The 24,235-nt window shown below is 43.2% G+C and overlaps 1 protein-coding gene across 1 annotated transcript in view; it reads left to right on the top strand.

Annotated features, from left to right (window-relative positions):
* Prkar2b (protein kinase cAMP-dependent type II regulatory subunit beta) overlaps positions 1–24,235 on the top strand; it is a 90,097-nt gene that overhangs the window by 21,727 nt on the left and 44,135 nt on the right. Inside the window, exon 2 of the mRNA XM_032907621.1 lies at positions 691–726. Within this exon, the coding sequence (XP_032763512.1) occupies positions 691–726 (36 nt within the window). The remainder of the gene's footprint in view (positions 1–690; positions 727–24,235) is intronic.

Below are 24,235 nucleotides of genomic sequence, written 5' to 3'. Positions count from 1 at the left end.
GCCACAGTACCTTCATCTTCTGAAGAGGCTGGCAGGCAGGGGCATGGAACATGGAGTCTGTATTCTGATCCAAGGCTGTGACAGGCCTTTTACCACTTTCACCTGCCCATGCTCCCAGATCTGCAGTCTTGTGGTTGATTCATCAGTGCTATCTCAAGGCATTGTCCTTGTAAGCCTCGGAGGGCAGCTCTGTTAAGACTCCTTCTTCAGGATGCAAAAAGGGGGGTTTAAAGGGTTCATGAAAACCATGGGCTCTGTGTGTGTGTGTGTGTGTGTGTGTGTGTGTGTGTGTGTGTGTGACACCTAGGTACAGTTCTTTGTGTAAGTAATTTGTATCTGCTGAATTATGGTGGTATATAAAATATAAATACGTTTTGTATCTTGGACAATTTAGAAAATATAATTTGCTACCATATATTGATTGATACAAGGTGTCACGATGTAGCCATGACTGACCTGATAGGTGAAACCTGATTTTATGTTATGTTTCTTTAGTGACTTTTATTTCCTTTATGATTATTGACTGATTCATTCCTGAGTATTTAATATCATACAGTTTATATTTCTTCTTATATTATTTATACATTTCAATTTATATTGAAATTATGGGATTATTTAACTGGGTCATTTTTGTTCTGGGGAAAATGAGATTTAAAAATCTAATCGTGTTTTTCGGCTCTTTTCTTTTAGCTCCAGTTATAAACCGGTTCACAAGGCGTGCCTCGGGTAAGTCTGACTGTCCTACGGACTTCACTCACTAATACTGACATTTCAAAAATGATAGTTTTTTTGGATGAAAATGTACAAAGAATAATTCGTGGGGATTAATAGCTTACTTGTTTATCTTTCCTAAGAACCCCAATGTGATATAAACCTATATTAGGAATTATTTGAAAATTAATTAAGCCATGAGTGGCTGTGTTTAAGTCCCACTGTGACCCAGACAGATGCAGGCTTCATTTTACTCTGTATATTTCTTCCCACCTTCGACAAAATGGCTACTTAAATGACTCTCTCATTTCCTGGTGACAGTTTAGAAGCAGTGATTTAACAGATGGGCAAAAGAGACCCAGAAACAGTGAGGAGGGGTATTTGTAACTCTCCTAGGGAACCCCTTAGAGTGGGAGCAAGCCACTTGACATTTCACTTGCTGTTTTATGTGCCCTGGTACCCTGCTGCATGGCCGGGGCAGAGCCCTCTACCAAGTGCCTAAGTGAGGTTCACTGTGGACCCCATGGCCCGTGGGCAAGGAAGGCATACAGCTAAAGGTGTTTCTGTCCACACTAATTTCAGTAAGGAAGTTGAGGTGGGGAAATGGATCAGTGATTTTTCTAGAGAATTCATCCCATGAGATATCGTCTCTGAAGAGAAGATTAATGAAGTCACTACATTTGCTTTAAGAAAGTTACTCTTCCTCTTAGGGAGAGGTAGAATTATTTTACTCTAAAATAGAGGGTATTTCAGACACTTCATTTTTGGAGTCAGATATTAGAAATTAGTTCTTTATTTCATAAAATTGTCTAATCTCAACTGTGTTGTAATACTCAAAACTCTTTAAGCCCCATTTTTATTTTTAATTTGCCTGCAGTGAGTGGAATAATTTATTCTTGTTCACAATGACCAGGCCTTTAATGGCAGATACTAGGGAAGTGTGCTGCATTTGGGGTGGTGGCTACCATTCTCAGCTGTCTGCAGCCTCTGCATATTTATTTTAAACATTGAAAACAAAATTCAGGTGTCCATGCCTTCTGTGGGATGGGGTTGTGTTCATATCTGCAAGGTGCTGAATTTTATCCGGAGCAGAGCTTGACTTGAAACATGACTTTCAGAAACGATAGATACCAGGAAGGAACAGTTAGAAGCAGTGTCGCGTCTCATTCCTTTATGATGTGAAGTTCATCCAGTAGAAACAACTGTGGGTCTTGGAACTGTCTCCCTTTCTGCCCTGTGCCGTATGAAGTGAGACATTTATTTGTGAGTAAGTTCCATTAGTATTTGTTATGAGATGTATTCATTAACAATTGATGGCTTAGCGTATAGATTAGTTTTCAAATACCATTATTTTGCCTCTCCTCCCCTAAATATGTATCCATTGCATGGAACTGTAGAGCTGATGGAATGCTAGCAGAAATACAATTAAAACGTCTTCATCTCCAGTATGAGAGACGATTGGAAATGCCAGTGAAGGCAATAGAAAAAGGCCATTATGAAATAACAATACTTTTAAACAGGGTAAAACTGTCATATTGTATGCCAAACACCATTATGAAATGACTCTTGATGGTTTGGTACTTGGTTTCAAGAACAAGAGACATTTTACAAAGTAGCCTGCCAGTCTACTCCTGTGTGTCTTTGAATCTTTTGGTCAAGAGAAACAAAATTATATGTCTTAGGGAAAAATGTTATATATGGGGGAATAAGGATATATTAAATCATCTACATATCTACCTTTATTAGCTTTCTTACCATTCTTATCAAAGTTTGTCTACGCAGTTCCTGGCCAAAAACCCACAGGAACAGTCTGAGATACTCTGGGAGGGCAATTCTGCAGCTCTGTCCGTTTAAAGGCAGTTTAGTAGAGGAGCCATCCCTCAGCTCTCCATAATAAAATAGCATTCTTGAAAATTAAAAAAAATAGATTTCTTGTTAACAATATAGAAAATTGTGTGTAATTACTGAGAGTGCTTCAGGAGCCCTTTTTGGTGGGGTTTAATCTCAGTAATACTTTCCTTTTAGAATTGGACTGTAGAACTTCAAGAGCTAGAATCTGTAGGGAAGAAAATCAGTTAGAAAATATCATCCAAAAATCTTTGTTTCTTTGAAAATAATAGTTCAAAAAAAGAAACACTGTATAGTTAGAGAACAGGATAGAAACACTGTTACAACAAGACGGGTGTAGCTTGCTGGATGGATGGGTGCTCGGTTTCTGCTGGAAACATAATGGGGTGCAATGTTTCTCGTTTCCAAGTTCCTTAAATCTTGGTGTTTGGAGCTTTTAGTACTTAGATTGCATCTATTAAAAATAATTTTCAGATCTGGATAATTTAAATAAAATGTTCCTCCTTTTATACTGTGCTGCTATGATTCACGAGAATGAGAAGTGTTTATTAGAACACTTAGCCAGCCCACTATTTAGGTTCATGTTCTTTTTATACTCACTTATATTTACATTGATGCATGTCTGTGTGTCTGGGGAAATGTACGCCGTGTGTGAGGTGCCCCCAGAGGGCTTCAGAGCCCTGGAACTGTAGTTAAAGAAGCCTGTGAGTCCCCCAGGTGGGGCTGGGAATGGAACTCTGGTCCTCTAGAAGAGGATCCAGTGCTCTTTCCTGCCGAGCCGTCCCTCCAACCCCTGCTTTTGTATTCGGTAGCTCCAGTTCTGATGACTTCTTGTGACAGTGTTGTGTATTTTCAGCATTTGCTCAGGGACCTGTCAGTTACTGACTCTGTAAGTAAAAGGGCCAGTTGTGGTCAATATTGCTAAGCCGAATTCCTATGGTTTTAAGACCTTAGTTTTCAGATCCAGTTCACTCCTTAATGCAGGGCTGTGGCAGTCTGACTAATGGGGATGGGTGAGGATTTTGTTAGCAGAGTCTGGCTGCACAGGATTGGTTGGGTAAGTTCTACAAACATGGAGGTGGTGTCCAGATGTCTTCTGCAGTACAGCTACATACGCCTTTGTGTCTTCCTGGCAGTGCCTCATCGAACCTGTTTTAGAAACAGTGCCTTATAGTCTTGTAATTAAAAGAAAAGGTATTTTTGTTTTTTGTTTTGGTTTCTCGGTCTTAGTAAATACTTCTCCTTTTGTTGTAATTTATTTTTATTTTATGTTCATTACTGTTTCGCCTGCCTGTATGTCTGTGCGAAGGTATCAGACCTCGGAGATTCAGACAGCTGTGAGTTCCTGTGTAGGTACTGGGATTTGAACCTGGGTCTCTGGAGGAGCATTCAGTGCTCCAAAGTACTGAACCATCTCTCCAGCACCTAGTAAACACTTCTTTAAAAATATAAAGAAATGTTTTTCTTCCTTTTCTCTTCCTCCCCTCCTATCTTCCTCCTCCTCCCTCCTCAGCCCTCTCATTAGGAGGATAACAGTAACATTCAAGTTTGACCTCAGGGTTAAGTGGCTTCAATAAAACCACCAACAGAATGTCTGCTCTCCACCATATTAGTGTGATCCCTGTTCTGTAGAATGCTTTAAATCAGTCAATAAACTCCTCACAGCATTGTACCTTAGCCCATCAGGAAAAAAGTGTTACTGTTGGAGGGCTGACACTCTTTTTACTGTCTGCACGTTACAGGTTTTAGACGGTGCAGAGGTTTTCCGTGTGGTTCTTTTTCTAAAGTGCTCTGCACTGAGACAAGCTGGCCTTGGATTACAAGGGGCTTCTTTTTTGTTTTTTGTTTTTGTTTTTTTTTCTAATCACGAGATTTTATTTAGAAAAAATATTATATTCATAGAAAATTTCAGGGAACAGCTGAAAGAGCACACTCACCCAGATTCCTTGGTTGTTCATTCATTATTTTGACACATTTACACACTCTTTTTTCTTCATACACCCCCGCACACATGCACACATATTTTTGGTTTCTGAAATGGAAGAGCTCAAGCCAGCTTTGAGTTCATGACTTTTCCCCTCCCCGCTTCCCTCAGGCTCCCTAGTGCTACCATACCCAATCACCGTTTTTATGTTTTATTGACCCTTTCATAAATACTTGAGTGTGTATCTCCTAAGATCAAAGGGCGTTCTTCTATGTAGTGTATTATTTCTATAACTAATGGACTGTAAACCTGATATACTTTATTCTGCTGACTGAGAGCCATACTTCTTCTGTTGTCTTACTCAGAGCACCTCCTGACCCCCATTAAAGACTCCGTGGCTTAGTATTACATTTAATTATTGTATTTTGGGTTTCCTTCTTTTTCATAAATCGACTTCCTAGAATTTTTGAAAATTTGCTCTTTATGGAGTTTTGGAGGTAGGTCCTGACACTGACCTGTCATTAGCTGCATAGGCACTGCAGCTAACTGTCATAGTTGGTCTACGAGACCCTTCGAAGCCCATGGACTCTTTGCGTTTGTGCTTGGCATTGCTTTGAAGGTCTGCAGCAGCGCAGGCTCGCTCTGAGAAGCACTTGCTTCCTGTAACAGAGATGCACACACAAGTCCAGATAGCAAACTCGCAAACTTTCTTCTGTTATAATTCTGTCTTTAATGATTCACCACAAGTATTGAATTGTATAGTATAATTTTAACAGAGATAAATTTCATTTTTTTTCTAAAATTAGCATTAAGAAAAATTTAGAGCTGAAATTAAAGTTGGGTTTTTTGGTGGGATAAATTGAAATTTTTTTTAAAAAATGGAAAACAGATATACAACTTGGAGTGGATTTGAGGCAAATTGTGCCATAAGCAAGATTTTCTTTAAGAGGCTAAAAAATTTAAAAAGCAAGTAACAGTAAAAGAAAATATTTCTGGTATAATACCAGCAGTACAAAAAAATCGTGTACAAGTGTCTGGATAAAACACCTGTTTTGCAGTAGTTCACCTTTAAGTACATGTTGTTAACTGTCCACAGTCCATGAAGTTACAACTCCACACTACAACAGCAGCAACATGCTGACAGTTCTAAAAGCTACTTTAAAAAAAAGTTCCATCGTTTAACCAACTCCATCTATATTTAGATGTACAGAAGGGCTTAGATACACCCAGAGTAAGCCACATGAAGCATGGTGATCAAGTGATCAGTTTTCTAAGATAAGGTTAGATCTCCGCTACACCAGCTCTCTGTAAAGAAACATTTTTGTTTGTTCACTTCTTCGTTTTGTTTTCCTAATGCCTTACAGACCAGTACTTTAGTAAAATAAGACACTTCTTTAGAAATACCAGAAAGCTAGAGTAGCTTTTATATACTCTTAGTTTTCAGTTTTTATCGTATTGTTGACTGCCATAGCTTAGGTGACACGACCTTTGCATGACCTACAGGACATGCGAAAGTTCGAATAAAAAGGTTTCATAAAGGAAAATCATGAATTCAACTTTAAAAAGTTCATTATTCAGAAACCGAACATTTTATTTTTCCAGAGTGGCATTTTGCAAGCACGCACGCATTGCTACCGGAATGAATGGAGCCCTTTGTAGTAGGTGGCACACGGTAGCCATGTTCCGGGTGGTGGCACACACGCTGTCACCTCTGCATGGCACACACGCCTGTTCTTGTTGGTGGCACATCACAGGCTTCTCTTGACTGGCCTTACCACAGCGTATCCTGCCCACGTTTCTAGTCCTAGCACTGGTTGTTGTCAGTGTGTGACAAGTGTACTCCTGCGGCTGTTACCGTCACATGTCATTGATACTGGAACTTATCATTATTGTTACTTTTTGCTTATTGCCACTTTCTAACATGCGAGGCCCACCATTAATGAACAGAGGAAAACCGTACTTCTGGATTAGTTCAGAAGCAACCGTCTCTGAGGGTTCACGCATGGCTAGCTTATGTGAAGCTCTGGGTTCTCTCTCCCCCAGCTCACCACACGGTAGGCTCTGAGAGTGTTGCAGATACGTGGGTGAAAGCGAGGCCTGACCATTCTGAGGTAGACTGTGCTGGGAAGGGAAGGGCTTGTTATACTTATGGGGCAAGTAGCGGAGGTCACATGAGGTTTTACCAGAATCAAGGAAGCCGAATTGACAATCCCCACTCAAACAGGTCATCAGCTCGGTCTGTCACTGAAGTTGGAGTGACTCAGGAAGGCAGACCTGAATGATGTAAACCTTGGAGTAGTAGCACAGGCATTTATTTGCATGTGAGTCGCAGGCAGGATGCTAGACAGCAGTGTGAGGGACTCTGAGAAGCCCCCACTATCTTTCCTATTGCAGCATTCAAGGAGTGTCTCTTCCATGCTGCAATAGGAAAGTAATATTCTTGGTCAGAAATATTTTATTTAAAAAAAAATAGACTGGTTGTCTGTGTGGAAAGTGTTAGGAAGGAGAGAAAGAGCCCACGAGCACACAGCATTGTTGGCAGCCAAGCAGTAAGCGCTCTGTATCCTTGAGGAAGCTGCAGGCACAAGGGAGGCTCAGGGAGAGGGAGATGTGCTGGTGACAAGATGTCTATCTGCGGGGTCCTCGTCATGTGGATGACCAAGGGTAACAGAGCAGAGGGCATGGTTGGACTGATGGGGTTGGGGTAGAATTTATTCTCTGTAAATGCTTATTTAAACGAAAGGCTAATTTTAACCTCCCAATACTTTATACTGCAGAAGAAGACAGTGTAAAATAGAGAGGAGGTCATAGTGGGGTGATTTTTTTCCACTTACTGATGAAATATTCAGTACAAACTTACAGTGTGTTTAGCCCCAGGCTAAGCCCAAGGAAGGCATTGATGAGTGTTTTAGATCCATAGGTTATCAGCTGTGGGATTTGGACAAATTACCTAAGCTGTCTCCTGTAAAAATTACTTACTGTGATGATTCATGAAGGAATGCCCAGAGAGCTGTCAGTGTGACCCCTGCCGTGGACTAAGGGCCAAGTATATAATATATATGTAAATTAGTTCAGTGTATCCAAGTTTAATGGAGCAGGAAGTCCTAATGTTGATTCTGTTTTTCCCTGCTTCTGTCACTTTCTGCTCTTAAATTAGTCAAAATATGTAAGTACAGGGGTTGGGGATTTAGCTCAGTGGTAGAGCGCTTGCCTAGGAAGCGCAAGGCCCTGGGTTCGATCCCCAGCTCCGAAAAAAAAAAGAACCAAAAAAAAAAAAATATGTAAGTACATAGATTTGGGGTGGTACCTATCACTACCCCAAATTCATATGATCATTGTAATAGCATCCTTGAGGGTTTCTTTACCTATTTAGGTAAGAACAGAACTGCAACTTCTCTCCCCTAAATTACCAGCTGGACCTATAAACCATTATTCTGAAAACTGCAATAGCTTTTATGTTCAGACAGCTATTTTAGCTTGTAGTAAATGCTGCCACCTTACCCCACGGCCCAGTCAGACTTATCCAGCCGCTGCTTTTGAGCCAATAACTAGAGAATGAAGCATATTGTCCCTGGGTTCTGAGTCCCTGAGCTCAGTAAGCTATTTCATCCTAGTTTACAATTTGACCAAGGGTTTTGATGTTTAAAAAAAAAATTAATGCTCTGGTTACAAAACAAAATGTCTTCAGCCCTCCTATTTCTTTCATCAGTTGAGAATCATATTTTTCTGGGTACCGTGGTGCACACTGTACCCAGCACTCAGGAGGCAGAGGTAGGAAGATCAGTGCAAATTATAGGCCATCCTCGTCTACAGCCCAGCCAGGGCTACAAAACCTGCCTCTGTTGTCAGTAACCACACCAGGAAGCTTGGTAAGCTAGAGCAGGCTGAGACGCGGAGACTCAAGTGGGCACACACCTGAGACTTTGACCACTCTCTGCTCCCTGGCCTGGCCTGAAACATGTGCCACACTCCTCACATGAGGAAACATGACCTGTGGTCATGTAGGACCAAACAGGGTTCTCCATGCTAATGAGGTACCTAGAGGCCCCGAAGGGTTAGCCAATGAGCTTCCCTTCCCAGACATTCCTCCCTGCAAATATTTAATCTCCGGTCCACCCCGAGAAGTGGGTACGGTTAGGTATGCACCCCTTTTCTGCTGTGAACAGTCAACAAACAGTTTAGAACCATGGGCTGTCTCTCTCATCTACCATGGCCATGGGGAACATGCAGAAGGTCTTCACGTAAAGGGCAGCTGCTACATCTCCCGTAGAAGGCCTCTCTGCGCTCCCAGCCTGCCTCCGCTAAGCTGAGAACACCATCACCAAAATAGGTGGCAGAGACCTTAGCTATTTTAGATTGGAATCCTAAGTCATGCCTTCCCTTTCGAAGTAGACATAGGAAGTTTATCATATCCTTGCATGACCCCAAGTGAACCTACCAGGCAGGAGGGTATTTTCTGACAGCCTCTGCCCAGATGCTGTGTGAGGTCTAAGCAGGTTGTGAATGGCAGCTACAGCAAAGGGGGGTGAGGAGACTTTTTGTCCTCCCTGTCTGCAATGTGGCTCTCCACAATAAACCATTGCTTTCGATTGCATTTCTGTTTGGCATTTGTACATTTTTTAAAAGTTGCGAATCCATTAACTACATCAATGTTGCTTTTTAAATAGCACATGTATACAAGGGGAACTATTTAGTATATTTTAATTCTTTGTTTTTTGTTTTTTCGTTTTTTTTAATTTGAAAGCCAGAATCTTAAAAATCCAGAATTACACATTATTGACTAAAACTTTGATAATTATATTTCGCCATTAGGAGTTAAATGAGACTAAAAATGTTCCCTTTAGTTAAGTGGCTGCTTCAGAGGGGGGTCATGCTGTTTGGTTGTTCCTGAAGGGGTCAGAGTACCTGTCAGACTGTGGGCAGACATCAGTCTGACATGGATCATTAATCACAGATGGTTTTCCATGAGTTTTCAATTCTCAGTCTCTTTTCATCTGCCCTGTTGTCAGAGAATGAAGTTCTCTAGTGAAGATAAGGACCGTTTGGAAGAGGATCAGTTAGGGCTGGTTTTGAACCTCAGTGGATAGGGTGAGAAAGCCTGTGCCTCTGGCTGCTGGTGCAGTGGTTCAGGCCCAGTGAGTGCCACCAGGAGTCCTCCCCCCGCGCCCCCCCCGTGGCAGCTAGAGAGAGTCCCTGGCAGCTCATCCAGGGGGATTTTAGGCCACCTTCATTTCCTAGGCATAGAGATTGATACATAGAGTGACTCAGTCCTCAAGGTTATGCTCAAGGTCAGTGTTATTGAAATATGGAGTCACAATAGTTTTAACTCTTATTAAACAGGAGTAAGGGCAGTGGATTTATAAAAGCATTGCGTGCCTCACTGTCAAAGCATGCAGGTCTCTGTGAACATTCTGCAGGAAACAAAGTCAAACCACGTGCAGCCCTTCTGTTTTGAGATGGGGTTTCATGCAGCCGAGGCCTCAGTATCATCAGGCAGCCACAGAGATGCCCTTGACCTTCAGGTCCTCCTGCCTTTGCCTCCCGTGTGAGCGCTGGCATCACTCGTGTGCATGCGTGCATGTGTGTGTGCACTCGCCTCCATGCCCAGCTTGTGCAGTGCTACGTACCTAACCGAGGGCCTTGTTCTTGCTGAGTGTGCCTTCTGCCCTTCCAACCTATAGCTATTTTTCTGTTGTGGTTTTCATCCTGGACTTTAAAATTATGTTAGATTTTTTTTTTATGCTGAATTTCCAACAAAGTGAGAGTAGTTGTTGAATAACTCCAAATGCACTGCTGTTCTGCATGGGCTCTGCTGGGCGAGACAGCTAAATTAGTGTTATTATTAACGGGGTCATGGTTGTTTCTACTATTTTAAAGATGTTCTTTGACTCTATCCTATTCAGCACTGAATTTTCTGTGCTCTGAGTTACCAGTTTACATATTTGTGTTTTCAGCTTTTAATAAGTGGTTCAGATTAATTTTGATCTAAATTTAAATGCTAACAATTTTTCTTTACATTTAGAAACCTGAAAACACCACATTACCATTCAAATTATCGAAGACATACTGAGGAGCTACAATTATAAGGCACAGACCTACCTACATTTCCAGAAGTGGTTTCTTTTCATTTTATTCAAGTTTATCATCACTCTTTAGTTTTCCCTAAAGAAGGGGAATAAAACCTTAATGTCTGGAAAATTCAGTTTAGTTTATTTACACGCTCTTTTTGTTTGTTTAATGACAAGATCTCACTGTAGTTTGACTGGCCTGGAACTAGCTGGGTAGACCAGGCTAGCCTTGAACTCACAGAGATTTACGTGGTTCTTTCCTGAGTGATGGTAGTAAAGGCATGTGCCTCGTGCTTGGGTTTTACACTCTCCAAATTCTGCAACTCAAACGGTAAATTAATGTATAGGTAACACCCAAGGATAGATGACATTAAAAACTGAATGTCTTTGCTTGATCGGTTTGCAGCATTGTGATTATTAAATCCTCTGTAACGGTTAATCCTGTAAAAGATAAATAGACCCATTTATTTCCGTTTGTATAATATAGAAAATGACATCATAAGCATTGTAAGTAGCTTAACAGTTAAAAATAGTAGATGTGGCTTGATGACCCAGAAAAGAGGTGAGACCCTTGCTAGCTGTGGCACTCAGGAGCTGCCCCTGGAGATGGGGGCACCAGGACAAGATCAAGAGTGGGCATGGGTGAGATCCCTCTCCCCTACTTACCAGGTAGGGGCTGGAGAGCTGGAGAGCTGGAGAGCTGGAGAGCTGGCCCTGCCCTTTGCCACCTGCAGCATTGGTGAGCTAGCTGGGGCAGTCTGGAAAGCTCATCCTGGTGGTGTGGGTGCAGGAGAGCTAGCGGGCTGACAACTACCACCAGCACATCCCAACAGGAAGGGGCCAGCCTTGCAGATCCAAAGCTGCAGGCTCTCCATGGCACAGGGCAACAACAGGAGATCTGAGAGGAGTCTCGGTGAGGACCCAGTGTAGAGAGTGTAGCAGAAGCCAGAGACCTGGAGCCGGACCAGTGACCCACTGCAGTGAACATTTGCAAGTGAAGCTGTTTGGGCAACTGTGACAGTACAGCTTCCTCAGTGACATTTTGTTTTTGTTCTTGTTTTGGGAGGTTACAAGAGCAGAGGACAGATATGAAGGAACAGGGAGATGAGTGAGATTGGGGTGCATGACGTGAAATTCACGAGGAATCGGTAAAGTTTAAATAACAAGAAAGAAAAGAGGTGAGACGAGGGGAGAGGGGGTATATGAGGTGAATCTCTCTGAGGTGGGGCTTAGCTCCTCCAGTCTAGATTTTTAATTTGAAGTGGTTCCCAGGTCTATATTGTAGGTGACAGTGAGTCAGAATGTTTTTTTTTAATTTAGTTTTAAAGTTAGGAATTTTAAATTTAAAATGTTTTTAAATTTAGTTTCAATCATGAGGTCATATTTCCTACCATAGAGCTGATGTTTTCGTGGTTGCAGTGAGTATGTACACAGATAAGATGAGTCTTCTGAAACTCGCCCAGGGGTGAAGGTTAGGGTGTAGACAGTGCTGCATAACTGCGCCGCAAAAATACATCCATCCATACATTATATATTTTTAGAAATGGAAGAGCTTTATCGATGCCGTGAGAATGTGAACTTTGTCCACCCGTTGCCAGATGTCCTCTTAAGTACGAATTCATCTTCTTTTCTCGAGTCTGGTAGAGTGTAAAACGGAACATTTAAACGTTTCTGATTTTACAGGTCAGTTACTCCGTTGGTATTTCCTTACTCTTCAGTATAACTTAGCCTCTGTGCATATTGTTTGCCACTTGTATTTATCTGTGAGCGGCCTGCTCAGTCCGGAGGTTCCTGGACTGTGAATTCAGACCAGGGCACGCCTGCTCATGGAGTGCTCGACCCTGAGAGGACTGCTTGCTCTCCAGACATCAGTCTTAACAGCAATCAAATGTGATAGGGGAAGTACCAAGCACATGGAGTACTGCTGAATAACGAGAGTACTGTTAGGTACTTAACATGTTTCGTGAAGTGTGGCAAACATGTGATGTACACTTGCTAAGTGCTCTTAAAAGGTTTTAAAAGATGAGTAGGATGTCAGATGTCGTCACTGTATCCTTATCATTGTTGGGCTTTCCTTCTTTACTATATAGTAGTCAGATAGATAAATTACATTAATGTATTTTCTAGTATCGGGCTAACCTCATATTCATGGAATGAGCTCTGCTTCGTCAAACATGACTAATAATACTCTTAAAGTAGAAGTGACACAATTGTTGTTTTAGCACACATCTAAATAAACCTTTGAACCCAGAATCAAGCTCCCGAGTCTTAGGCACATATTAGAGGGCATCATTGGATGAATACTTCCTTCTGCCTTAGGTGAATAATTGAAGCTAGCAATTATGCAGCTAGAAACTGTTCTTGAAGAGCTGGTGAAGAGTAAGAAGTATTGGTCCTCTATAAGATATGCTAGTTAGTGCAACTAGTGAACATCATGTCCTGCAAGAAACTATGTGCAGACGGTAGCTGCTTTATGTGTCTGTCTCGTAGTTTCATGCATATTAAGATTATTTATATCCTATGGCATTTAAAGTAACAGTCACAATGCCATTTTCTAAAACTGCAAAAGAACTTTACCCAAGGATAGGAAACTGCTATGTATTCTAATTTGCATCTTTTAGGGACATAATGCATCTCTGAAATAGTATGTTGTGTTGATAGCACAAATTCTATTGTGTTTGATTTAATTTTAAACTGTGAACCTAACAGAAAAGCTTTTCTGTTAAATTCACCACTCCTTCATTTCCACAAATCATAATCATATGAAGTGAGGACATGACCATTCCAGGGTATGGTAGAGGGGGAGATTTTTGTTATAGATACAAGGCAGAGTACAGCCAGAGGCCTCTGGAAGAGACCAGAGCAGGGAGAGAAAACACTAGACTAAATGTGGCCAGAAGAATGGACCAGGACATGAAAACGGGGGGTGGGGGGGCTCGAGAGACGACAAAGAGAGAGGAGCAAGAGAGTGCAAAGAGAACCTGTCTGAAATGGGGGTTCTGTGGGAATAAGAAGCTGTGGGGGAAGGGAAATCCATGAGCTGGAAAAGTTTAGGGTAGGGGGCAGAGGTAGAAGAGCCAGGACACCAACATGAACTCTCTAACGTGTATTTATGATGCTTTGGTGTGCTAATGGGCACCAGGGGTAGCCATCTGTCTCTTCATAAAAGCATGCTCAAGTGAATACTGCCCTCTTATTTCTGATTTTTTTTTTTAATTTGAAAGTACTATGGGCATTAGTAATATGGCATGAGGTAAAGATAGTTTATAATGAAAAATAAGTATGTGGGGTCCATGCTTTGAGCGGACTTTGTATACAAACTTGTAATGTAATTAAAGCCTGGCATTGCAGCCGAGCACGGTGGCGCGTGTCTTCAGTCCCAGCACTCCTGAAACAGATTGGCTGATGTCAGTGAGTTCAAGGCCAGTCTGGTCTGCAAAGTGAGTTCCAGGACAGCTAAGGCTATACAGAGAAACCCTGTCTCGAAAACAAAAAACAAAAAAACAAAACAAAACAAAACCAATCAAACAAACAAAATAGCATGGCATTCCAAAGAGAAATACTTCAAGTACGTAATAGTTAATCACTTATTGGGTGCTGAACTTGAGACAGAAACTTCTCTAAGTGGCTTTGTGTTATTGATTTAAGTGGATTTGTGTTGTTGTGTTATTGATTATTCTTTAAAGCAACTCTATATACCAGGTACTATTCTAGTATTAAAGATAAACAGTGTCACTGGCTAGTTCTTTGCCTTGGGTTGCCTAGCAACCAGTGGCAGGGGCAAGACTGAGGAGTCAGACTTACTGTTTACACAGTTTTGCACTGCGTACCAAAGTTCTGTCAACACTGGGTATTCCCAAGGGCGGCTCCTTACTTTATAGATGAGAATCTAATTCGTATTGGTTAGTAGTGTGCAAATATTACTGAGATCCCAGGATAGAGGAGGTTAGGGAGCACAGTCTCCGTTCTGAGGTCTGGCTGCTTGTCTCCTTCAAAACAAAACAAACCAGGGAAAATCCTGGTAAAACGGAAGGATTTCTCTTCATGTGGCTGCCACTGGGATGGTAGACCTACAAGTTGTCTTAGGGGTGATGGGAAAAGCTCAGTCCTCAAGAGGAAGGGAGCCAATGTGGGGCAGGAAACGCATGGCTGAGCAGCCTTGGTCACACTGTGGTCTGATGGACCATTATTTGCAGTTAGAACATTCATGTCACTGGGTGTGGAGGGGCTCCAGCACTGGTCGTACTCGGGAGATGGACGGAGGAGATTCATAAGTGTGGGGCCTATGGGACCTGTCGCTGATTCAGTAAGGCCTTGTCTTGGGGGAGAGGGGAGAAAAAGAAATGGAAACTTGCTGCTGGGTGGAGTAGTTAGGATTCTGGCACAGGACATTTGCAAATCAGGTGAGTCCAGGGTGACTGTAGGAAGACGTGACTTGGAGAAAAGGGTGCACCAGGAAGACAAGATGGAGTTAGTGAGGCCGCTAGGCTTAGGACGGTGACTTCTAGGCACTGCTCTAGTGGTCCGGGAGCACAGGATGTTGTGAAAATTGGCAGTTAACAGTCTGTCAGCAGTGGGTGGGGAGACATGCTTCCCCTGGTAGCCTGAAGGACTCCCTTCCTCCTAGCAGGGAGTCAAGTTGGATCCCTGACTGGTGTCACAGACAAGAGCTTTAGGAATGAGTCAGAGTGAATCGGAAGTTGGCAAAGTTATTCAAACCCAGGCTCCTGTGGGCAGGGACAGGACTGATGGGTGGACTCACTGGCTGTGGAAAAGGACCGTTCACCCTGGACACACAGACGTCAGCGCTCTTTAAGAGTCCTGATTACACGTCTCGGCAGTGGCTGTGCACATAATTCTGTGTCTCTCCGAGTCACATTGCTCAAGGGATGCCATTTACAACAAAGTAAAATTTAAGCAGTACGTAAAAAATTTTTAAAAAGTGGCTGTTTTCCTTGTCTCTCTTACCTGAAAGGTAAACATGGAATTTACAGAATGGTTTTATGAGGTGTGTTGTTTAGACTTAGGGTGAAAGGAGCACTGGCCACAAACATCCTGGCCCTGTGTAAATAAGGTTCTCCGTTTTAACATCCTTGTTTGAGATGTCTTTGGGAAGACAAGCACCAATTTTATGGGCAATTTAGATTTTTATCAGTTGTATGGAAGATTCTTTATCCAGCCAGCAGGAAAGCCAAGATAGGTTGATCCTGTTAAGAAAGGGAGTGGGGGAGAATAGGGTGTAGGTTTCAGAGAAAGGCCAGGATGAATGTCTTTCAACTCAATTAACTCTATAACAAATGGTATGGTTCAGTGTGTGTGTGTGTGTGTGTGTGTGTGTGTGTGTGTGTGTGTGTGTGTGTGTGTAGGCGTGCGCACGTACACACATGCATTCACAGCTCTTACATAAATGTGCCTGTCAGTCAGTCTGTCTTATGTTCCACAAGCAAGGACTGCTTCAGTCCCTCCAGAGCACAGAGCCTGAGTACCTGCAAACCATGAAGAGCCCCAGAAAAAGATCCAGATTAGCTCAGTCATCAGGAGTTAGAGTTGTCCTGTTTGTCTAGGTTGGCGATGGCCTGGCTGAGTCCAGAAACCCTTGACTGTACCTGTGGCTAACTTTGGTTGACACAGATAGGATTATGGACTCATGTCTGCTAACTGTTTCTTAGGTTAACATGGCTGCCTCTAAGAAACACTCAGCCTATGGGTTTTCGAACACTTAGACTGTACGACACTGGCGAACCCGGAGCTCCTGGTATCCAGATGCTCGCTCCGCCTGTTTTACCACTTGCCGGTGTGGCTGCAGGTGACCCATTTGGACGTTTGTCCTTTTCTGTTAGAAACACTGGTATTTATCGTAGAATATTGCTTCCTGTAGAAGGACAGGAAAGAACAGTACGGGACAGGTGTCACTGTTCTCTAAAAGAATAGGACCATTATCTTGCCTGTCAGCTCACCCAGCTGCTGAAGGAAGAGTCCAAAGAAGAAATACGTTACTTTATGTCCATGGCTTTAGAGAGATACAGTAGGGGCTCAAGGTCAGCCTTTCTTCTTAGAAGCTATTTTTTCCCATTTATTTAGCTTTAAAAAATACTTTCATCTCTCTCTCTCTCTCTCTCTCTCTCTCTCTCTCTCTCTGACTGAGTGTCTGTGTGTGTGTCTGTGTCTGTGTGTGTGTGTCTGTCTGTCTGTATGTATGTGTGTAGGCACCCCCAGAGGTCAGAGCCTGCCGTCGGATCTCTTGGAGTTGGGGTTACAGGCAGGCACAAGTTGCCTCTTGTGAATGCTGAGACCAACCTTAGTTCCTCTGGAAAAGCAGCGCACACTCTTTTAACTACTGAGCCATCTCCCCAGCCCCCTTAGACTATATCTGTAATGTTATTTTCTTAAGCAAACAACCACTTGGTTCCATCACACTGTACAAAATAAAATAATTATACTTTAAAATCATATGGGGGGCGTTTTTTTTTTTAGTTGGAAGTACCTCCCACTTTGTAAGAGGACCATTGCTTTCTGCAAAAAAGAGATAGTTGAGTGGAATGATAATGTTTTCATAGTTACAGGAATGATGCATTCTAATCTTATCGGTTATTCTGCTGTCATTCTAGCTAAATTAACGATCACTTAGTATTTATTGTTTATAAGATGCTGTTAGCTACATGGTTTTCAAACTGTTAATGATGAGGAAGGTGGAGCCTAGGCTAACCCGTGAGGATGCTTTGTGGTGAGCATGTCCTCAGAGTTCACTGACACAGATGTCAAGGAGATGGGAGTCACTCGCTCTCATCTGTGTCTATATCCTACATAGAGTGTGTCTGTTCTGCCATGGGTGAGGGAGCCAGGAATCTGCCAGGCCTGCTGTAGGCCTGCTGACCACTCTTGAGTGCTCCTGACCCAGGCTCTAAAGGGGATTCCCTCTTTCTTGCTTGTCTCCGTGTGGTGTGAGACGCAGGCTGCCCCAGGTGCATGCACAGCAGTGGCAGCTGCCAGAGGGAGCTGCACCTCCTCCTCTGCAGGCTTCAGATGGAGGCAGCAGCGGCTGCTCTTCAGGGGGACGGCAGCCAGGGTGGTGTTGGAGGAAAGGAGGTGCCTTGGATGCTGTGAACCCGTGTACCTGACTCCATCCATGGTGCGGGTGGGGTTTATGAGGACAGCGCTGATTGGTAACTCTTTTCTCTCCGTGTTGTATTAGGATTTATGCCCTGTGTAAAGCGAGTCTGCATACAGAGCGTTCTGTTTCCACACAGAAGGCGGATGTAATTCGAACCGATTGTTTATTTAGTGGAAAGTGAGTGTCAGGGCTTATGTGGCATTTGGTTATAGCTTTGATGGGAAAACAGGGTTTCGGTCGCTGTGAGTACATAGTGGCAGAGTAACTTACCCGGTACGTGAACCATGTAAGACAACCTTGTGGTTCAGGAAGTAGTGCTCTAACTAAATGTCAGTGCACAGACTCTCCTGTGGACTGTGAGAGGAGCGTCACAAACGAGAGCTGGGTCCGGGCCAGGGGGAGGAGCCTATGAGAGCCATGGTAAGAGTTTGGGTGTTTTGTTGTTGTTGTGTTTTTAGCTTTGTAATTAACTCGGCAATCTATTTACTGAATAATTTCTTAAGACAGAGTTTTGGTCTGTCACCCACACTGACCTTGAACTTACCATGTAGCCCAGGCTAGCCTTTAATTTGGCCTCCTTGCCTCAACCGCCTGAGACCTGCAGCTATGTGTGTGTGTCAGTGGAGCTGCTGAGCTTGGACTTCATTCTGAACTCGAGGAACCATCAGACACATGGGTTGTTGGTTTGGGGGTTGGTTTGTTTGCTTGTTTGTGTCAGATAATGAATTTAGCAAATGATTCAACCCCAGGATGACGGGGCTAGAATGTTGAAGTTTCAAAACAGGTCCTGCAGTCCCTGCCGCTCATCTGGCTACTGTGCAGGAAGCAGCTTTGAGGAGCCCGTCGCTCACAGGTGCAGCTGTGTGTAGGGATCCAGCTGTCTTACAGATGTGCGAGTGGACCCGGAAGCACCAAAGGACAGACTTCCTGAGCCCACTCAGTGTTTACTGACCCCGTGTTCGTTAACGTTAGAAACCCGACGTTCTAATCACTAACTTTGAAATCCTTTGAAGACATTAAGAGAAGAGGAAATACATTTATGGAGTCTTATGTTTATTCAAATATTTGTCATGCCTTTAAGCATTCAAACTTTTCATTTAAAAATAATTTCTTGTGTGGCTTTTGAGAGAGTGTGTGAGTCTGTGTGGAGGCCATTGATCAACTTCAGGTGCATTTGTTTTTTTAGGATAAGGTTTCTTACTGGAATGTGGGGCTCACCGGTGAGCTTAGCCAGGGAGCTTACCATAGGGACTGGCGTTATCAGTGCACGCCACCATAGGCCAGGGTAGTCTTAAACTTGCTAGATTACTGAGGATAACCTTGAACTTTTTTTTTTAAAGATTTATTTTATGTATATGAGTATACTATAGCTGTCTTCAGACACAGCAGAAGAGGGCATCGGATCCCATTACAGATGGTTGTGAGCCACCATGTGGTTGCTGGGACTTGAACTCAGGACCTCTGGAAGAGCAGCCAGTGCTCTTAACCACTGAGCCATCTCTCCAGCCTGACCTTGAACTTCTAATCTGTGTTCACTTGCCAAGTGAGGAATGTGTACCACTGCTCCTGGCCACTACCTCCGGCGTAGTCCTGGAGATTGAACCCGTGCCATGTGTACGTAATCTAATCTACATCTCTGCTCAATTTTCATTATGTTTTACAAAACGAAATTTAAGGTTTTAACCATTATCAAGTGTTCGGTTGCACGGCATCAAGTCTTCACACTGAGTTACCCCCATCCGCCCACAGAGGTTTACATCTTCGCTCTAACCATATGCATGAAACACTGAACTCCTCATTCCCCCTTCCTGTAGCTGCTGGTAGCCACCATGCTACTTTCTGTCTGTGTGAAGGTGAGTTCTGTAGTTGTCTGACTAGCTACGCTCAATCCTGCTGTAACTGATTTATTTCACTTAGCGTGATGCCTCTAAGGGTCACCCACGCTATAACACGTGTTAGAGCTTCCTTCATGTTGAAGATGAAAAAGCATTCCATTGTGTGACTATTCTGTGTTTTGTACATACATTAGTTTCCTGGTAGACATTGCTCCTGCATTTGGACTACTATGCTATCATAAAAACGGATGCACAACTATTTCTTTGAGTCTCCACTTTCAGTTCTTTGGAGTATATTCCCCAAAGAGGGATTAACTGGAACGTATGGTAATTAACATTTTTTCTGAGCCATTGTTTATTGGTTTCTCTTCCCTCGCTGTGATAAAATATCCTGATGAAAACAACTTGAGAAAGGTCTTCTATCGTCCTGTGATTCCGGAAGAGATATAGTTTGTCATAGCAGGAAAGGCATGGCGGCGGCAGTGGCAGGAGCCCTCTCATCACCTCAGAAGTCCAGAAGCCGAGCAAACAGGAAGTGGGGCTAGACTGTAAAACTTCAAAGTTGTAGTGATGTTTCCTCCAGCAGGGTTCCACCTTCTAAACGTACGGTCACCTCCCCGAATAGTTCTTCCCAACTGGGAACCAAGTGTGCAAGCACAAGAACTTTGGATGGAAGTGGATCAAGGACCTCCACATCAAACCAGACACACTCAAACTAATAGAAGAAAAAACTAGGAAGCATCTGGAACACATGGGCACTGGAAAAAATTTCCTGAACAAAACACCAATGGCTTATGCTCTAAGATCAAGAATCGACAAATGGGATCTCATAAAACTACAAAGCTTCTGTAAGGCAAAGGACACTGTGGTTAGGACAAAACGGCAACCAACAGATTGGGAAAAGATCTTTACCAATCCTACAACAGATAGAGGCCTTATATCCAAAATATACAAAAAGAACTCAAGAAGTTAGACGGGGAGACAAATAACCCTATTAAAAATGGGGTTCAGAGCTAAACAAAGAATTCACAGCTGAGGAATGCCGAATGGCTGAGAAACACCTAAAGAAATGTTCAACATCTTTAGTCATCAGGGAAATGCAAATCAAAACAACCCTGAGATTTCACCTCACACCAGTGAGAATGGCTAAGATCAAAAACTCAGGTGACAGCAAATGCTGGCGAGGATGCGGAGAAAGAGGAACACTCCTCCATTGTTGGTGGGGTTGCAGACTGGTACAACCATTCTGGAAATCAGTCTGGAGGTTCCTCAGAAAATTGGACATTGATCTGCCTGAGGATCCAGCTATACCTCTCTTGGGCATATACCCAAAAGATGCCCCAACATATAAAAAAGACGTGCCCCACTATGTTCATCGCAGCCTTATTTATAATAGCCAGAAGCTGGAAAGAACCCAGATGCCCTTCAACAGAGGAATGGATACAGAAAATGTGGTACATCTACACAATGGAATATTACTCAGCTATCAAAAACAACGACTTTTATGAAATTAAATAGGCAAATGGTTGGAACTGGAAAATATCATCCTGAGTGAGCTAACCCAATCACAGAAAGACATACATGGTATGCACTCACTGATAAGTGGCTATTAGCCCAAATGCTTGAATTACCCTAGATACCTAGAACAAATGAAACTCAAGACGGATGATCAAAATGTGAATGCAGATGCTCCTGAGAGACACAGCCAGAATACAGCAAATACAGAGGCGAATGCCAACAACAAACCACTGAACTGAGAATAGGACCCCGTTGAAGGAATCAGAGAAGAACTGGAAGAGCTTGAAGGGCTCGAGACCTCCATATGTACAACAATGCCAAGCAACCAGAGCTTCCAGGGACTAAGCCACTACCTAAAGACTATACATGGACTGACCCTGGACTCTGACCTCATAGGTAGCAATGAATATCCTAGTAAGAGCACCAGTGGAAGAGGAAGCCCTGGGTCCTGCTAAGACTGAACCCCAGTGAACTAGACTGTCGGGGAGGGCGGCAATGGGGGGAGGGTGGGGAGGGAACACCCATAAGGAAGGGGGGGGGAAGGGATGTTTGCCGGAAGCCGGGAAAGGGAATAACATCGAAAAAATATATAAGAAATACTCAAGTTAATAATAATAAAAAAAAAAAGAACTTTGGATGGGTCTGGGTCTGGGGTTGGGGGTAGAGGGGGCAGGACATGCTCACCACACAGCATCCTGTCTTGCAGGGTTCCACAGTGCCACAGTGTCGTTCCCCAGCAGTGCAAGCTTCCCGATTCTCCACAGATTCACCAGTGTTTGCTTTTTTTTTCTTTTTTCATAAATGCCAATCAAAGGTGCGTGAAGCATCGCTTTGTAGTGGGCTGGCTTACCTTCCCCTATTGATCTATGGTATGGGGAAAACATTTTTCATGTGCTTATTGATACTTTTCACATCATTGAAGAAATGTCTATTTAAGTCCAGTCCCCATGTTTAAAGTAGGCTGTTTTTCTCTTGTTGAGTTCTTGATAAATTCTTGTTATTAATTCCTTATTAAAGTCATGGTTTGCAGTTTTCTACCATTTCTGTGGGCCAGATATTTATGGTTTCTGGTGCTCTACGCTTGTTTCCTTCCTCTTGAATTAAGCTTCTGTCAGGTGTCACTTCCTCAGCTTGGACGACTTCCCTTGACCTCTGTTGCACATCTGCTAACAGTGCAGTCTCTGCTTACTGGGAATGAGTTCACTTCGTGGTGGGCTTTTTACCCCCACCCCCAGCATTTTTAAAGCAGTTTTCTAGATACAGAATTGTTAGAGGAGCATGTTATCTGTCAACACTTACAGCCCACCATTTCCCTGCCCCTTGACCTCCCTTAGTCATACCGAAAACTTATCTTTCATTGCCTACGTCACATTAACATTCTCTTTGGAAGTTTTCTCTGGTTTTGAATATTAACAGTGTGGATAACCCATGCTTAGGTATGGATGATGTCTTTATGTCTGTTCTGTGCAAACATGGGACTTCTTGTCTTGTTTGACACAGGCTCTTAGGTTGCCCAGCCTGGGTTTGGACTTCTTATCCTCCCCCCCTATACCTCCTAATGCTGAGATAGAAGATGTCTACGACCATCTTAGGTTAATGTCCTTATAAAGTTGTAAAACTTGTTTTCTATAAATTAATTATATATTCTAGCTAGCCCACATAAAAGACACAGAAATGTGGTATTTTGTTCACAAGCTGTAAGCCTAGGTTGGGCGGGTTCTGTGATATTCTCCCGGATATACAAACCGTATGCCCCCGTGACCTACTTTTTGAGTCTTGCTCAGGCTCCTTTTGCGCCGTCAGTCTGTCCTCGGGGTGAACTTCTCTGGGCCACCCACATGCTGCTGGTCCATCCTGTCTAATGAAGACCTCCTGATCTCTCCACCTTCCTTTTCCATCTCCCATGGTCCTTCTCACTCACTTCTCAGGTCCCGCCTTCCTCTCTCTACTACCCAATTACAAGATCTAGCCCTTCGTTAACCAGTAGCTTTAAACTGGAGAGCAGAGGTTACCCAACAAAGGCTGGTTAGGTGAGAATGCACTGTCTGGATGGTAACCATATCTTGGGACGTTAGCATTGGTATACATGGCCACAGACTAACCCTCAACCTTTGCCAATACCTCTGGGAGTTCCTTCTTCTCTTCTTTGTACCATGTTGGAGAGGGACACGAGTCAGCTGCTGCCCTATGTTTCACAAGGTTCTTAGACATTTCACCTTTGTTCATTCATTTTTCCAAAGGGATAATTTCTATCCATCTGTCTTTCAGGGTTTTTGATTGGCTTTTAAACATTGGTTATATCTGTTTAGTGTCCATGGGATAGTGTGCATGTGTGCACACATAGATGCAGGTGTGTTTGCCTGTGCATGCACATGGGAAGACCAGAAGTTGATGGTCAACATCTTCCTCTGTCACTTTCCAGCTTACTGTTTGAGATAGGGTCTCTTACTGAACCTGTCTCGGCTAGACTGACTGGCCAGTAAGTCCCTGGGATCCCCCTGTCTCCGCCCTCCAATGCTGGACTTACAGATGTGCCCTGTCAAACCTGGCTTTACATGGGTGCTGGAGATGTGAAATGGTCCTCACGCTTGCGCAACAAGTACTTACCCACTGACCGTCTCTCTAGCCCAAGTCCTCGATTCTTCCTTCCATTGAGCCATTCTACTGACTTCAAAACCAAACCAAATTGGAATAATTAGGTTTTTCAACACAATTTCCCTTTAGATCTTTCTTGTAGTTTTCTCTTAATGAAGCTGATTATTGAAACTATCATAAACTCAGCTCATCCAATATGGTTCCCTATTCCCCCATGAAGGAAATAGCCTCTTTGAAATCTTCGCGGAGTTCCATAACTGTGCCCAGTTAGAGTCAGATTTTTGCAGTCTGTGGGTCACAGCTACGTTTTCTCTGCATGTCTTATGTTTGCCAAGAACTGGACATTTTAGGATCCTTATGGTAATGTTTCTGGATCCTGAGTTCCCCTCTCCAGGTTGTTGCTTCCTGGCAGGTGGGAGAACTAACTTGTCTGTGCTTAAATTCCTGAGTTCCAACTCACTGTGGTTTGTGGCTTTGAGGGTTGGCCTGTGTCTGCCTGATGTATGGTCAGAAGTCACTGACAGCTGATAGGTCTTGTGTGAGTTTGGGAACATCTAAAATTCAGGCAGTTTTGGGCTTTGGCATTGACTTTCTGCTGGGTTATCTCATGTCCCCTCTATGCACA

This window comes from Rattus rattus, chromosome 7 (assembly GCF_011064425.1).
Source record: "Rattus rattus isolate New Zealand chromosome 7, Rrattus_CSIRO_v1, whole genome shotgun sequence".
In the NCBI taxonomy this organism is placed as follows: Eukaryota; Metazoa; Chordata; class Mammalia; order Rodentia; family Muridae; genus Rattus; species Rattus rattus.
Note: the sequence above shows the minus strand (reverse complement) of the source record. Positions and strands in the feature narration are given on the sequence as shown.